The 15,730-nt window shown below is 52.3% G+C and overlaps 1 protein-coding gene and 1 long non-coding RNA gene across 2 annotated transcripts in view; one reads left to right on the forward strand and one right to left on the reverse strand.

Moving 5' to 3' along the window:
* Positions 1 to 4,636, reverse strand: part of NECTIN1 (nectin cell adhesion molecule 1) — a 67,912-nt gene extending 63,276 nt beyond the window's left edge. The window contains exon 1 of the mRNA XM_010356983.2: positions 4,402 to 4,636. Coding sequence (XP_010355285.1) covers positions 4,402 to 4,480 — 79 coding nt within the window. The 5' untranslated portion in view covers positions 4,481 to 4,636. The remainder of the gene's footprint in view (positions 1 to 4,401) is intronic.
* Positions 4,637 to 5,510: 874 nt separating this feature from the next.
* LOC104657224 lies at positions 5,511 to 15,252 on the forward strand. Its single transcript, XR_747254.2, has 4 exons — positions 5,511 to 5,733; positions 9,296 to 9,386; positions 12,440 to 12,550; positions 15,157 to 15,252. It is a non-coding gene; the product is annotated as an uncharacterized LOC104657224 (long non-coding RNA).
* Positions 15,253 to 15,730: the final 478 nt, after the last annotated feature.

A 15,730-nucleotide genomic window follows, 5' to 3' on the forward strand; every position in this document is an offset into this window, starting at 1 on the left:
GGGCCCTCATGGAGGACCAAAGCTCATGCTCACACCCTTTTAAAATGCCCAGAGTATGCTACCTCCCCTCCCCACACACACCATGATTCTTTTTCTTAAGCACCCATGTAGGAAGCAAAGATGCCAAATTAGGAGCTGAAAAACTGCCTCCCTTTGCCCCTCCCAGCCGTTTACGGATCATGAGAACTCATCGGGCAGGCCAGGCCCCAGGTAATGCCAGGTTCCAGTGCTGCTCTGCCTGCCAGGGAAACAACAGAAGGCTGACAAGAGAGGAATCTCTCTCCCGGTGTGGTCAAGGTCTTCAGCATCTCCCTGTGAGAAGGCAGAGGCCCAGTCTAAAGCCAAGGGCAGAACAGAAAAAGGAAGCGGCATAGAGGCTTCCGACCTGCCAAAGGGGCCGGTAGTGTGTCCTAGAAGAGCTAACCAAGGGCAAATCCTGGGTGCCCTCCCAAAGTCACCCTCACTGACACTCTGACACATAAGAGACGCATTCTCAAGTCCGGACCACTCACAAAGTCCTAGTCAGAAAGTTCTAAGCAGTCAGTTACATGTGAATATACATTTGATGTTACATATTTATGGCCCTAGTCCCACAGTGACCCACAGACACAAGTACATACACCTCCTACTCCTAGTCCCCACAGATGCACACATGCACAGTGAATGGCAGATCACCAACACAAACACACAAAGCCTTGGATACGTGTGTGCACACACACTCTATACTAAAGGTGAGACCCTATGCAGACTGTCAGAAATGTCACAGCTTAAGTTCCACAACTGGCTCATGACCATTCTAGCCTGGCACACTGGCTAATGTTTAAAGTTGTTTTTTTTTAAATCAGCAAAACAGGTGAATATGCTGACACCTCTCTATCTGTCCGTCTCTGAGGTAGGAGGCATTCAATTCACCAGGTTAGCCAGGAAAAGATACAATCGGAAAAATCGAAGATACATTCACACCTCCCTTGGGTGTTTTCTGTTTGTGCTGAACAATGAACATTAGTCAGCTGCTAAACAATGGCAGTATCATAGACACAGCAACTGGAACTGACCCTCTGCCCCCCGCAAGCCTGGCCCACTTGCTCAGACATCAGCACTAGGGTTCTGGCCAGCTCAACCATCCTGGCAACATACAACAGAGTCGGTGGTCAAGCAGTAGCCAAGGTGGATTCATTGTACAAATGTGAGTGGCTGAGAAGAGAACTGATAACACTCTTCACCTCAACCAGCCTCAGGCAACGAGGGCTACCTGTCCCATATGCTCACAAGTTCAGGTTAAAGAGATGCCTTCTGGGTCACTCAGCCGGGGCAACTGGGCCCAAGTTCTGCAGTATCTCCTCTTCCCCTCCAGTCTTGACTACGGAGGCCTAGAATCCAATTCCAAGGCACTCCACAGTGCTGCCTTATAAATGGGTAAGGAGATTCCCACTTATACATGCTGCAAACCCCAGGCCAGCAGAACTGGTCTTGCCATAATGCCTTGCCCAGCAAGCTGAAGCACACCACTGCATGTGAGAAATAGAGAGAGAGGAAGGAAAATAACCCAATAGCCCCGACACTTGGAATTTCAAAGACCACATGGCAGCAAGCTCTGCACAAGCTGCAGAGAGAGGCTTCAGAGAGGGGTGTGCTGTGACCCGACAGGTCTTCCGAGGGTGTGCATGACACCTGGGGTGTGTGTTCTCTTTCCAGACAAAAGGTGTAGGGAAGCCAATTAGGGAGGGTGTGGTGTAGGTGGGACACCAGCTCAACGCACCTGCTTCTCAGGCAGGTTCTCTGCCTCCTCCTCGTGCTCCCCCATCTCTTTTTGGGATGTAACCCACCTGCCCCACTGACCCTCTCCTCTAAGTTAACAGGAAGAAACCGTGGATTGTCATCTCAGGAAACAGAGGCCTGTGGGGCTTCACCACACTGCTTAGTGAAGTCTGTGTTGTTGAAAACATACTTCTGTGTTTACACTTCAATAGCCAGATTGGGAGTGTTTTGAAGTTGGGGGCAATCGCACATACTCCAGGCCCCTCCCTCTTCCTCTCCTCAAACCCCTAGACCCAGGTTCCCTGCCACAGCCCAGGAAAACCCTGAAAAGAGCATCAGACTGGCAAGTCCCTAGAGAGATGCTATAGCGGGCAATGGGGAGGAAGCTGGCAGATAATGCAAAGTAGGATGTGGACTTGCAACTTCTGGGCCAACCAGCCTCCATCCAAGTGTCAGACTGGGCACAACCGTATCCACCTGCCTCTCTGCACTCATGGACCCTAGAGCAAGCAAGCAGAGAAGGCCCCAGGAGCCCAGGCACTGGGCAGAGGAGTTGGGCGATTCGGGAACTTGGGTGCATGGATGCTATCCATCAGTCAATTATAGTCGATGGAAGAGCATTTATTAAGTACCTCTCTCAACCCTGGTTCCTTTCTCTGCATCCCACCCTTTCATGTGGATTTTTGGCAGGGGTTGTATCCACCTTGAGCCAGGTGAGTTCACCTCCCTGCTCCCACTTCCTGAGTGGGTGGAGCACAGCAGGCCTCTAGCCCCCAATGAAGGAATTAACCATGAAGGGAATCACAAAGCTGGGGAAAGAGAATAACAAAAGGAGGGGAGAATGGGGTGAGTTCCTTCCCCTTCTCCCAACCCTTCCCACCACCCTTTGTCCATCCCAGGATTACATTAACCCCTAGTGTGCTGGACCAACCAGAGCTCTGGGAAGCTCTCCTTTCTCTGGGTTCTGGATGAGGACATATGTAATTGAAGGGTTCCTGGAAGCTCAAATCCCAGTGGCCAGGCAAGTCCTAGAGCCGGAACTTCTGTATCTTAGGCTGGCTTCCTAGGCCATCCAGTGTGAGAAGACCTCTGGCTCTCACCAAGACCACCCTCTGGGGGCAGGGTGAGCAGTGACACCTGTGAGCCCTGGATTTTCCCTACCCCCCCACATCCAGCAGGGCAGCACCCCAGGCTTCAGGGGTGGAGGCACCCCAGTACCCGCTTTCACAGACTGCTTCCCAGACATCCACCACTCAGGGAGATTGGCGGGGCCCTCCTAGTGAGCTGGCTGGCAGCAGAAGAGGCATAGAAGGGAATGAGGCCAGGCTTCTGCCTTCCAGGAGTGCACCCTAGCCCCGGAACTAGGCAGCCAGACTGGTCTCTCGATAACAAACTGCCTGGCCATTCTGCGGCATCGCACATTGTAGGAACTCGGGATCTAATATTCCTGGCCCACGAGGAGAGGGTCTCTGTACACTGACCCCCTAATCTGCCACCCCAAGGCGGGGACCACGTGCTCCAGTCAAGATCCTCCCCCCTCCTCAAAATCCCATCTTGCTAGAGCTGCAGGTCGTCTCTGGTTTCTACCCAGGGAGCTGGAGGACTCCCCACACCCCTTGACCCGCGCTTGGTGTCCAGCCAGCCGGCGAGCTCGGCAGCTTCTCCAGGGACACAAAGGGTTAAATCCAGGCGAAGGGACTCGGTCGGATTTGCCTCCTAAACGCATTTTCCAGTTCATTCCCCAGCACAATATGCCTGGGCCGGTCCCAGCCTCCGAGCCCACCCCACCCGTCAGAGTGGGCCACCAGGGCCACCCCGGGGTCGGGCGCGAGGTTAACCCCTCGGCTGCCGGCAGCCCGCACCTCGAGGAAGGACACGCGGGGCACCCTCGGGAAAGTGGGTCATGCAGCTACCTGGTTGGCACGAAGCCCGCGGCGTCTCCTCCAGGGAGAGCCCCCAGAGCTGGGAGCAGAGTTCCGAGGGGGAGCCCGGTCCCGCGCCAGGCCCGGAGGTTGCAATCCCAGGCTGCTCCGGCCTCACCCTCCAGGGAAGGAACCGCAGGTGAGCGAGGAGCTGCCTCTGCTGCAGCAGCAGCCGGCTCTCCGCGCCCGCTGTGGGGCGGTGTGGGGCGGGAGGGGGCCCGAGCGTCCTGAGCCGTCTGGCAAAGGGGCCGCCGAAAGAAACGAAGTCCCCCCGCCCCCGCCTACTCCAAACCCGCAACCCATCAGCTCCGAGACTGACGCCCTCCTCCTGGGGCTGTAGTCTCCCACCCCGAGACCGTGATTACGGTGATTATTTTGCATTTATGTAACACGCAGTGTTTCCAAACTGCTTTCCGAGCAGAGAGCTGGTTATTAAATAAATAGAACGCTATTACATATTATTATTTTTGTGAAGAACTGAGCGGAGAAAGTGCTTTCATGCTACACAGGGAAGTGCATCCGACTGCTTCCCTGCAGGGCAGGCTGTTCGGCTTCTCAACCTCTTTCTCCGCCGTGCCACCTCCCACCCCCTTTACCCAAGCCGTGACCCAACTTTTTTGGCTCCTTTCACTCCCCACAATCCAGTCGTGCCCGCCATCCGGCTCCCAGCCCCGGGGAGGCACTGGATGGGGGTGGGGACAGCAGAGGTGAGCGCGCTTACCTGGGAGGAAGAATACGGTCAAGCCGAAAGCGAGTCCCCACCAGCGTCCAGCGGCGCCCGCAAGCCCCATCCGAGCCATCGGGGGCCGGGGGTCCGGCGAGAGGGGCGGCGAGGGCAGCGCTCCTCGCGCTGCAGAAACCAGCCCGGAAGACGAAGGAAGATCGCTGGCGGCCGGCGGGCGCTCGGAGGATCCAGGTCAGCTGCAGCCGTCGGCCGGGGCGGGGTGGGCTGGGTGGGATCCGCGCGGCCGCAGTCCGGACCCCAGGCCGTCGCCGGCTCAGAGGCTCGGCAGATGCCCGCCGCAAGTTGCACGAGTCATGCCCCTTCTCCTCCTCCACTCTCCTCCCGGCGCCGGTCCCCGCCCTCTTCTTCCACGCAGAGCGGGGCTGGGGAGAGGGACCCACCCCCGGCGCGCCCGGCTGCCCGGCTGCGCGGCGCGGGCTCCTGGCCCCAGCGCGCTCACACCCTCCCGCTCGGCTCCAACTTGCAAGCGTCCATGGCCGGCCGTCCTCGGAGGGTGGCTGGACGCGCCCGGGCGGCGCGGAAGGCTCGGGGCCCAGGCGGCGGGCGGCGGGCTCGACGGCCGGCGGCCCGCGTGGCTCTGGCTGCGCGGCTGGGCGCGAGGAGAACGGGTCGGAGGCGTCGCGCGTCCCAGCCGCCGCCGCTCTGCCGGGTGCCGGCGATCCGCAACAATGTGGAGCCGCGCTCGCTGCTCTCGCTCTCTTTCTCTCACTCGCCGAGCTCCAGCCTCTCACCCGCTCGCCCGTGATGTCAGCCAGAGGGGAGGGGTTAGCGTTAACCCCCTCCTGGCCTCGATGCGCGCCCGCCGGGAGCCGGTCGGAGCCCGAGCGCACGCGCCTTCCCGACCGAAGCAGAGGCGGATCGCGAGCGCGGGCCGCGGGGTCCGGCTCAGGACCCTCGCTCGGGAGCTTCCCTTCGGCCGCCTTCCAGCTGGGGAGCCGGCTGGAGCGCGGGCTGCCCTCCTCCTCCGCTGACAAAGGCAGGCAGTGACCCCTAGCGGCGGGCGAAGCCGAGGCGCGGGGGGTGGGGGTGGAGTTAGGACCGGTCTGGGGACCGCGGTGGAGGAGAGGGCGGGATGGAGAATCCCAGCTAGCAGCGTCGGAGCTGGCAGGGCTTCTGCAAGTCCTCTGCCCCCACCCTGCTCCCATTTCACAGACGAGGAAACAAAGGCCCAAAGAAGAGTTCCGCCCGGGGCGGAACGTGGCAGGGCTCGCAACAGAGCCCAGTCTCCGGAGATTCCTCTCCTCTGCACCACTTGGAGGCTCCACGGAGAGGCAGCGGTGCGCGGGGCGATGGGGAGCTGCCAGAGAAGTCGGTGGTGGGCATGAGTGGGTGAGACGGGCCCACTGAGGTTTCTGGTAGTTTCTTTTCTAATCCCTGCTCCCTTCGGGGGTTCCTTTTCCAAAAATTGAAGCACCCCGCGCCCTGCCCTTGCCCAAACAGAGCCTGAAATCGAGCTCTCCTCCAGTTTCCAGGACCTTAGTTTTGAGAGATTTGTGGGGTTCCCGCTAAAGTGGATCGTCCAGTCAGTGTCCCTGGCAGGGCAGGGACTCTCCGCCCCATCCCGTTCACCACCCACCACATCCGGGTGTGGTAGGATTTCTGCCAAGGCGACTGCGCCCTCCAGGCCTGCCCTGTTCCCCTTGCTCTGGTCCTTCTATCCCCATCCCCTCCCCCTGGGGGAGGAAGACAGACAGAGTTTCCCACTAAGGCGAGCTGAATTCGCCCCAGACCCTGGCGGGACCCTGCTCCCTCTACCCTTTGCCCAGCCCTCTAGGCAGGCAGGAGCAGAGGGGAAGTGGCTGTTGCTGATAACATGTAAATTCTGGTTCTTCACTGTAGAAGGGGCAAAGACAGCACCATATTCCCACTGTCTGGGTTCCGGCCCTGGAGTGTCTCGGTTTCTCGCTGAAGTAGTCAGATCTGGCATTCTCATGAACACTCACCCACTCACTGTATGGTCTTTTACATTTGACAAATGTAACCTGGGCTTTCTTTGTATCAAAACACAGTGCCTGGCTTGGGGATACAGAGACATTGTCATTGCCCTAAAGGAACTCAATCTAGTTGAGGGGGAGGGGGAAGACAGACATAGAAACGAATGTTGTAAACAAATATTTGATATGGGATTGTGTGGGTTTGGTAAGTCACAGAAAAAGTACCCAGTTTAGCCCTGGGTGCGGTTGGTGTAAAGGCTTCAGGGAAGGGAACACAGGGTCTCTGTGAGTCATCTGTCAGACCAAGGTAAGTGCTGGAGGGCAGAGACATAAAAGACACTGGATTTAAGGTAGAGGGTCAGCACGAGGAAAGGAATGAAGGTAAAGCAATAGTCAGGGGAGTAGGGGGCCCATAACAGGGGCCCACAAAGGGTTGACTGGTGGTAGGCTGAGCCTAAGACTTGAGGAAAGGACAGGCCTGCAGATTGGTGAATCATGCCCGGAGGGTTTTAAACTGGGGAACACGCTATGAAATTTAGTTTGTGGCAGCCAGGAATCTCCCATCTGGTTGCTGAGTGCTTTAAGGGCCAGAGTTGAATTGAATTCACTGTGGTGGCCTTCAGCTCTGTGCCAGGCACATTGAGGAGCTGAAGGCATGGGTTTGAAGGGGCAATCCCAGATGTACCAATGTCTTCTTGTTCCCTGCTCTTACCCTCCCATCCTCTCCATCTTTATTTTATTTTATTTGAGACAGTCTTGCTCTGTTGCCCAGGCTGAAGTATAGTGGCCTGATCTCAGCTCACTGCAACCTCCGTCTCCCAGGTTCAAGCGTTTCTCCTGTCTTAGCCTCCCAAGTAGCTGGAATTACAGGTGTGTACCACCATGCCCGGATATTTTTGTATTTTTAGTAGAGACAGGGTTTCGCCATGTTGGCCAGGCTGGTCTTGAACTCCTGACCTCAGGTGATCTGCCCTCCTTGGCCTCCCAAAGTGCTGGGATTATAGGCGTGAGCCACTGCACCCGGCTGCACCCTCTCCTTCTTTAGGTCAGGCTTCTTTGATCCTCTGATCTTAAATGAGCTTCCAAAGAGGGTGTGGCCAGCGGGGAAGATGTGGCTGCCCGGGGATTGGTTGGGTGGAGAAGATGGAAGCAAGTAAGTGATATAGTATGGTTGTTCACTCATCATCTTTAAACAAGCAGGGAAGGTTGCTGGGGGAGGGGACATTTAACTGAGACCCTGAAAGACAGATCAGATTTGGACCAAAGGAGGCAGGAGAGAGAATCTTAGGTGGAAGGAACAGCTTGTACAAAAACATGGAGGTACGCGGAGGTGGAAGAGGTGTCACCTGTGTTAGGACAGCAGGCAGTCCAGTTTGTTTTGTGTTTTAGGGATGTATAAGAGAAAGGGACAGGTAGGCACAAACAGAATGCAAAAGGACTAGAAGGTTTCCTTTAGTGACAAGAAGAAACACAGGACCAAGCAGCAGGAAAGCAGGCTTTGGTTCCTGCTCTTAAGCTATGAGCCCAGGAGTCACTCTTGCTTCTTACCTCTTCCTAAACCACCATATTCCAGTTCTGTTGATTCTTCCTCTTCTGCACTCATGGTCTTTACAATACTGACAGTATAGCCAGTCTGCACTGAGGTGGGGAGTAAAATGTAATGGTCCAGCACATGGAACTCTGGAGAGCTAATCTGCCTGGATTGGAATTCTTAAACTTCAGCTCTGACACCCAATAGCTGTGTGTCCTTGGGCAAGTGACTTAACTTCTCTGTGCTCAGGTTCTTTCTCTGTAAAACAGGGAGAAATAACAGCACCTACCTCTTGAAGTTGTGAGGATTAAATGAGCCAAACATGTGAAGTGCATGGAACACTGCCCGGTGTACAGGAAAAACTGTTTAAGTGTTAGTCATCATTATTATTGTCATCTGTCTCCCCACATCCAGTTTTCCCTTTCTGAAAATGGTTTATATATATTTTACAAGCTTTGTTTTGAAATAATTTTGGATTTGCAATAGAGTTGCAAAAATGGTACAGAGTTCCATATGCCTTTCAATCATCTTCCCTGAATGTTAACATCTTATAGAACCATGGTACATCTATGAAAACCAAGAAATTAGTGTTAGTGTAATACTATTAACTGAACTACAGAATTTATTCAGATTTCCCCAGGTTTTTTTTCCCACTAATGTCTATTTTTTGTTCCACAATTTAATCCAGGATACAACATTACATTTAGCAGTGGATTATTTTCAAATGCCGATGGTCAAGTCACAATGCCAGGAATGACTTCTCGGCCTGCCAGACTCTGAGACCAGTGTCAAGTGCTCAACAAGGCCTAAGGGCCCATGCCTGCTTCTGCAGCCTCATCTCACCCTGCTCCGAGGCTTCGATGAGGAGCCACTGGGATTTCCAATCATCCCCTGCTATAGGCTTTGAATACTTGGGACCACTTTAGTGATGGTTTATAGTGCCTGATTCACTCCCCATTAGACTGTCAGCTCCTCCGGGGCAGGGATCATGTTGCTCTTGTTCTCTGCTATATCTCTAGCACCTAGGACATACCTGGTACCTGATAGGCTTGTAATGAAAATGTGTTGATTAACTCACATCCTGTGCCACTTTCTGCCAATCACTTCCCCTCTCTGGACCTCAGTTACCTCATCTGCAGACTGAGGAGTTTAATTTGTTCACTGGTTTTCCAATTGTGTTTTGGAAACCCTAGAATTTCCTGGGCTCAATAAGAGCCACATTTAAAGAGCACATGTTTTCATGTGCTTGAAAATTGGGCTTCTGAGAAAGATATCTCTTAATGGATTCTGAAGATTCTGCTGCTTAAAAAAATTTGAAAACCTGACAGATTATTGTATATTATGAATTACATATAGTTGCATGATTTTACAACTCCTTTATTTATTTATTTATTTATTTTTGCAGGCAGTGGTGAGCCATGGAAGGTTTCTGAACAGAGTACTTATTGGGAGCTGTCAGAGCTGTGCTTCAGGAGATGAATCTGGCAACAACGTGGGTAGGATGGACAGATGATGATTGGTCAGTGAAGGAGGAGGGGAGTGAGGAGAGAGGGTTGTCATGCAAGCCAAGTGAGTAGAGGATTTAATAGAGGAGGAGGAGGAGGTTGCTAACAGTGTCTGATGCTGCAGAAAGCAGGTGGGGATCAGAAGGGGTCTTTGGAAGCAGTGGCAAAACCACCAGTGACCTTTGAGAGAGTGATGTTGGTGACCAGGCAGGGACTGAACCCAGATCAAAGTGGGAGGAGGAGCAACTGGAAGGTGAAAAAGCAGAGGCAGCAGGTGTCCTCTCTGCTTTTGAGAAGTTTGGTGGTGGATGGAATGAGCAAGGTGGATGAGAAGCTTGGAGAGGGTTAGCAAGACAGACCAAGAGGCTTATTTTCTCCTTTTTCATCAAAAGCTACTGAGCATTTTATAGTCAGAAGGAAAAGAGCTAGTGGACAGTGAGGGAGTGGAGAAGCAAGTGTAAGAAGTGAAATAGGTTGTCATTTATGGAGCAAGCCCTGGGTTGGGGGGCACTGAGGGTGGGAAGGGGTCAGCCTTGGAAAGGAGAAGACCCATCTTTCTCTGATCCTGGAGGGAAGGTGAAGAGAATAGTGAAGGTAGAAGTTTTGGGGTGGAGTAGTGAAGGTGGAAGTTTATAATAAGGTCATTGCAGTACAGTGGAAGCTGAGGTTATCTGCAGAGAGAGGTTGGAAGCTGGCTTCAGATTTCACAATTGAGAAAGCCAAAGGGCGCGTTAAGGGGAGTATGACTATGAAGCTTCCAAAATCTACAGGGAGAAAGGAGCAAGCATCATCTATGTGTCTTCATAGGGAAAAGTCAGGACTAATAATCATATTTTTGGAGGAGGTAGATTTCAGTTTAGTCTAGGCAAGACTGTTGAGGGATCTTAGTTGACCGACAATGGATTGACCTCCCAGTCACTTTTCAGACTCAGGCTGCAGGCCCATTCATCAGGCATGCTGTGCATGGGCTTCTTGCCCTGGCATGGAGCATGGATGCAGTGAGTTCCACGCTCCCTCCTGGCCCTGAGACTTGATAACTGCAGGAATGACAGCCCACTTGAAGAGCAGGCTGTTGGGCTCACCTTTCTCACTGACCTCAGGGCTGGAGGCATGAGGGGGCAACTAGACAAAAGATCAGCCCTGGGGAAGGTGCCATGTCTAGGAAACTCTCCTCTGAGCCCTCCCTTGACTTCCACAGGTTCTTTCAGAGAGGCAGCTGTTGGGCCTGGAAAAGGCCCAAAGTCAATACAATAATAACTTCCCCTCCCGGCCATATCCCAGGCCTCTCTGTGTCATTCAGAAATTGGCTAATAAAGTTCACTTTGATGTGAGAGGAGCCCCATTAAGAATTCCCCAAGATTCCCCGATCCCCTGAAATCTGTCAATAGGAGAAGATATGTTGGAATGGTATGCTGGATGGGGGTCACCCCCTTTTGTGTCCCCAGTGCTCACCCTGGTGTCAGTTGAGGCTGAGGGCAAGGGGAGAGGAAAGGAAGAGGAATCCCGTGAAGAAAGTATGGCTAAAGCCTTAGCCAACCCCAAAGAGGACCCACCTGGCATGGCTACCCTCTTGCCCTAACCTGAGGCCAACCTCACCTCAGGCAGTGCTCCCAGGGTGGATGGGAAGCCACAGCACCTAATTACTATGATCATCACGCTGGTGGCTGTGGTGATTATGATGGTGCCTCTGTATCCCACAGCGCTTAGCAACATTTAATTACTGTTATTCCTACGGAGATCACTGCAGAGCCTTGGCTGCCATTGCTCTTGGGGATGGAGCAACTACACACAGCTGCACCCACTCCCCAGTCCAATGATCCACTGTGTTGAAGTGCTGCCAAGATGGTTAGCAGACACCAGCCTCTCCCTTGTGGGCCATGGTGTCCCGGTGATCTGCATGGCATTTGCGGTTGAGCTCTGAGCGGTGGTAGGAAGGCCCCAGTTCCATCTTGAACCATCCAACTCTCCAGAAAGAAGGGAAATTGGTCTATGCCCTGTATCTAGTCAGAAGGCCCTCAATATACTCCTGTGAATCACGACATCCCAAATCCTAAAGAATTCTGGATGTGAGTAGAGGCAGCATTCCTGATTAGGGATGGGAGCACTAAAAACTCAACAGTGATACTGACAAGAGGGTTTCATCCAGGGTCCGCATAGACCAGAGAGCTTAGGTCATGAAGATGGGAAGGGATGGAGTGGAGCTTCTGTGTGGAGCATACCGTATGTAGAAAGACAAAAGGGAAAAGGGCTTTGAGAAAGGAAGATACTCAACCTCCCACCCACACTGTCCTTCCTTTGATGATGCTCTTATATCCAGGGATGGGTGTTATAGTCAGGATAATTATCAGGGTGGACTACTTGTCTAGAGGAACCAGATTTTTCTTGCAAGTTATGTGGAAACCAAGAAATAGAAGGTATTGTTAGGGAAGAGCAGAGTTCCTGGATCAGCCCAAGCCCAGCAAAAAAAGCTCATGGTGGATGCCTGCCTGGGAGTGGGGACGTGAGGCTGGGGCTGTGGAGTGGTGGGTCTTGACTCTTTGGGTCTCAGACCTTTTCGGGATCCGATGAGCGCTGTGTCTCTCCCTGAAAACTGCACATACGCACATGGACAGTGTTTGCATGGCAACCTGCTGAAGCCCAGCTGGGGACTTGAGTTAGGAATCCCTGCTGAAGAAGAAGTGCTTTGGGAAGGAGGCAGTCCTGAGCCCAGACTCCCTGTGATCTGGGCTAATGACTGATGCTAATGACATGGAGAATCCCAAATGAGGAAAATCCAACCCAGACTTCTATAATGTGAAGTGAAAAAGAACAAGTATTATCCATAGACTGCATTATAATTCTGTAAAAATACACACTTATAAAGAGAAAAACGTGAAGGCGACATGGATAAATGAAAATAATTTGTGGGTAAAGAGTTTTTATTTTATTTAAAATTTACTTAAATATCATTATGAGGCTACTTTAATAATAGATTTAATTTTTTTTCTATATTATGTAAAGTGCTTTTCCTGAAGAAATGAGCTTTCGAATTATATTTGATTTAGGTTAATATTAATGCCCTGTATGTCCTGAGTACATGTTTCTAGAAAGAGGTGATCCAGGAGGCGCCAAGTGGCCTGCAGGTGACATCCAGAGGGTAGAAAATGCCCATGCAGGTAACTGAATTCTGAGGAACATGAGACCACATGCTGCTCAGGAGGCAACCAAGGGAGAGGATGCTGTGTTCTGGAGTTAGGTTTGAGTCCTGGACCTGCCATTTACTAACCATGAAACCTGGAGTTTACCTGGGGCGGAAGAGGGGGTGTTTCCCAGGACACGGGACTTTCAGTGCTAAAACTGGGAAGGTCCTGGGCAAAGTGGGACAAGTTGGTCACCCTATTAATGAGCTATTAATACCTCTCTGAGCCTCAGTCTCCTCACTTGTAAGATGACACTGGCAACTCCCAGGATCTTTGTAAAAGCATTGTGTATGCCATCTTCACACCTGTTGGGGATGATGGTTATCATTGGTGGGGTGGGATGGAGGAGGGGAGTGGGGAAAGGGGTGTTTCTCCCCAGCCTTTTGATCTGAGAGACCAAGAGCCTGTCTGGATGGATACCATGATTTGTATATGGAGAACTTAAGACAATGGTCTCTCACAACTGGCTTTTAACAATAATTCATTCAAGAAATATGTATGGGCCACCTACAATCAGATCTGTGCTACGCATTTGGATATTCCGTGAATGGCTGCAACACACTGTCTTCCTTCCTGGGACCCAAGTCTAATGGGGGAGGCAAGGATCCATAAGGAAGTGGACAGCAGGGAAAGCTAGGGACTTCGGGAATGTCAGGTGGGCAGGGACCCTTCCCTAGTCTAGGGGTCAGGAAGGGTCAGGACGTGTTCCTGCAGAGATGAGTAGAGCCCCCTTGGGTGAGGACTGGCTGGCCAGGGATGTTATGTTGTAGAGAAATCGGGCACAGGAGAAGGCAGCAAGAAGGCCCAGAGGCTGGGTGCTCCGAAGGACTGAGAGTAGTTCGTTCAGTCTGGCTGGTGCGGTGCAAAAGGAGAGTGTGAGAGAGGGCCTGGGGAGCCACGTGCCTATGTCATGTGGGCTTTTGTGCTGCACTATGGAATTTGGACTTCATCCTGAGGGTGGCAGGGAGCCGTGCACGGTAGGGCTGTAGCAGAGTGAGCGTGTTTTATACCTGGCCACTCAGCAGCCCCAACCCGTGTTGTGCTCAGATGGCATTCCTGGTCCAGGCACTGGTTTGCCTGTTAGGCCCAGGTCCTCTGGGCTCTGTCTGTCTTGCTGTAAGGCTCTGAGCCTAGCCCATCTGTGGAACGCTTCTGCAGCTCCAAACCTGGTGTAGTCAATCTGGACATTCCCCTGGCAGGGGTCTGCTGCCTGGTACAGACTGTGACTCCAGAGAGCAGAGTGGCACTCCCTCCCAAGCATGCTGCTGTCACCACAGTGTGTCTGTGTGGGTTTGATGGCTGAGTGGCAATGGCGCTCAGGGCATGCCAGGGGCTCACGCAACCCAGGCAGCTAACGATTAACAAACAATTATACTAATCGGCCTAGAAACAGGGAGGCAGGTGTGCACCCCTATGCATGTGAATGCACACACATGCATGCGCACACACATTCAGATTCACTGACATTTATGCCCATCCTTTCATTGAAACTCAGGTAAGCACATGGAGAGATTCCCTGCTACCTAGATTAGATGAATAGGCATTGCATTACTTTACATGCCATTACCTTCATCAGAGACATGCCCCTCCACCACTGACACATGGATGTCACATGTACTCTATACACAGCCTCACATAGATGCCTGCACACCTACACTGGCCCAGACCCCTTCTCATGTCTTCACAAACACATTACAAGAGTTAAAAAGGAGCATCTATAGCAAATGTCTAGCACAATGCCTGGCACATAGGACTATTATATTCTATTTTAACATGCTATTATTATATTAAGACACTTTAATATGTGCACATGTACTGATACACTCACAGACACACACACATTGCCCCATATATTCTTTTAAACCCAGGTGCACACACAAGAGCTCCACCTTTCCACAAACTGACACATACACTTCCGTGTACACAAACAAGCTCACTCACAAAGACATGCAGGTTGCCATAATGTGCTTTCCCATTTGCACCTACACACAATCACCACCACAATAATAATAATAGCAAAACCAAGGTGGATGATTGCTTCATATTTTTCAAAGGGTTTTCAGGCCTGTAATCTCATTTGATCCTCACAGCAGCCCTGTGAGACGGGTGGGTGGAGCAGGCATTATTACTCCAGGTTTACGGTTGAAGCAACAGAAGCCAGAGGGGTGAAGTTCGCCATCTGGGAGGTGGCCTGAAACTCAGATCTGACTTCTCGGTAGTGAGCTTCCCATGCCTATTTGACAACTTCCAGCCCTCACTACAGAAAGCAGCAGCCAGGGCAGGGGCCTGCTAGATTCTTGATTCCTGGTCAAAACATTTCCCCAAGTCAACCCCAGCTGAGAAGTGGGAATTGGAGGCTGATAAAGGGAAACCGCCATCATTAGAAATCCCATAAAGTCTCATTTACAACTCCCTGTCAGATGAAAGGAGCAATTGACTGCGTTGGAGGGAAAAGCAAATACCGATTTCCTTTAGGACTGCCCGGCCTCAGACAGCTGGTCCTAGAAGGTCCTGAGGGTGGGGGGATCCTGTTCCATCAGCGCTGTCCTCAACTCTGTGCACTTTCTCTCTCCTCTGTCTAGGTCCATGTGTGGGTCCTTAAGCTTTAATTTGAGAAAAAGGGAGGAGAAAAGGACAAAGAAGGCTCTCCCCTTCCCTTGGATCCCCTTCTGCTCCCACACTGCCTAGTGGGAGCTTCCCTCTTCTGCTTGAGCCTTTAGGACAGGTTCAGGACCCTGTCTCCTACCTGGCTGGGCCATACATGAGGAACAGGTTGCAAGCCCTCCACCACCTGACCTGCCAAGTCCATACAGGCCTTAGATCCAACAACTTAGAAAGGTAATGAGGGCAGCTTCCTTCAAAGGGCCATGTTCAGTGGGGAGGTGGCCTGATGATGAATGGAGAGGTGGAGTGATGGCCCCTTAATCTGCTTCTGATGCTGCTACTTCACTCTGGTTTCATCATTATTGTGTGCCTTAGTTTCTCTATCTGCAAAATGGGAATAGTAACACCAAACTTACAGTGCTATTGCGAGGTGTGTAAAGTCCATGGCACAGTGCCTGGCACAATGCTGGGCCCCACAGGGTCAGGCCCTGTCGCCTGCCTGGGCAGCTTCTGGCAGAATGCCTCTACTGCCAGGGCTGGAGGGGTGGTGTG

This window comes from Rhinopithecus roxellana, chromosome 15 (assembly GCF_007565055.1).
Source record: "Rhinopithecus roxellana isolate Shanxi Qingling chromosome 15, ASM756505v1, whole genome shotgun sequence".
In the NCBI taxonomy this organism is placed as follows: Eukaryota; Metazoa; Chordata; class Mammalia; order Primates; family Cercopithecidae; genus Rhinopithecus; species Rhinopithecus roxellana.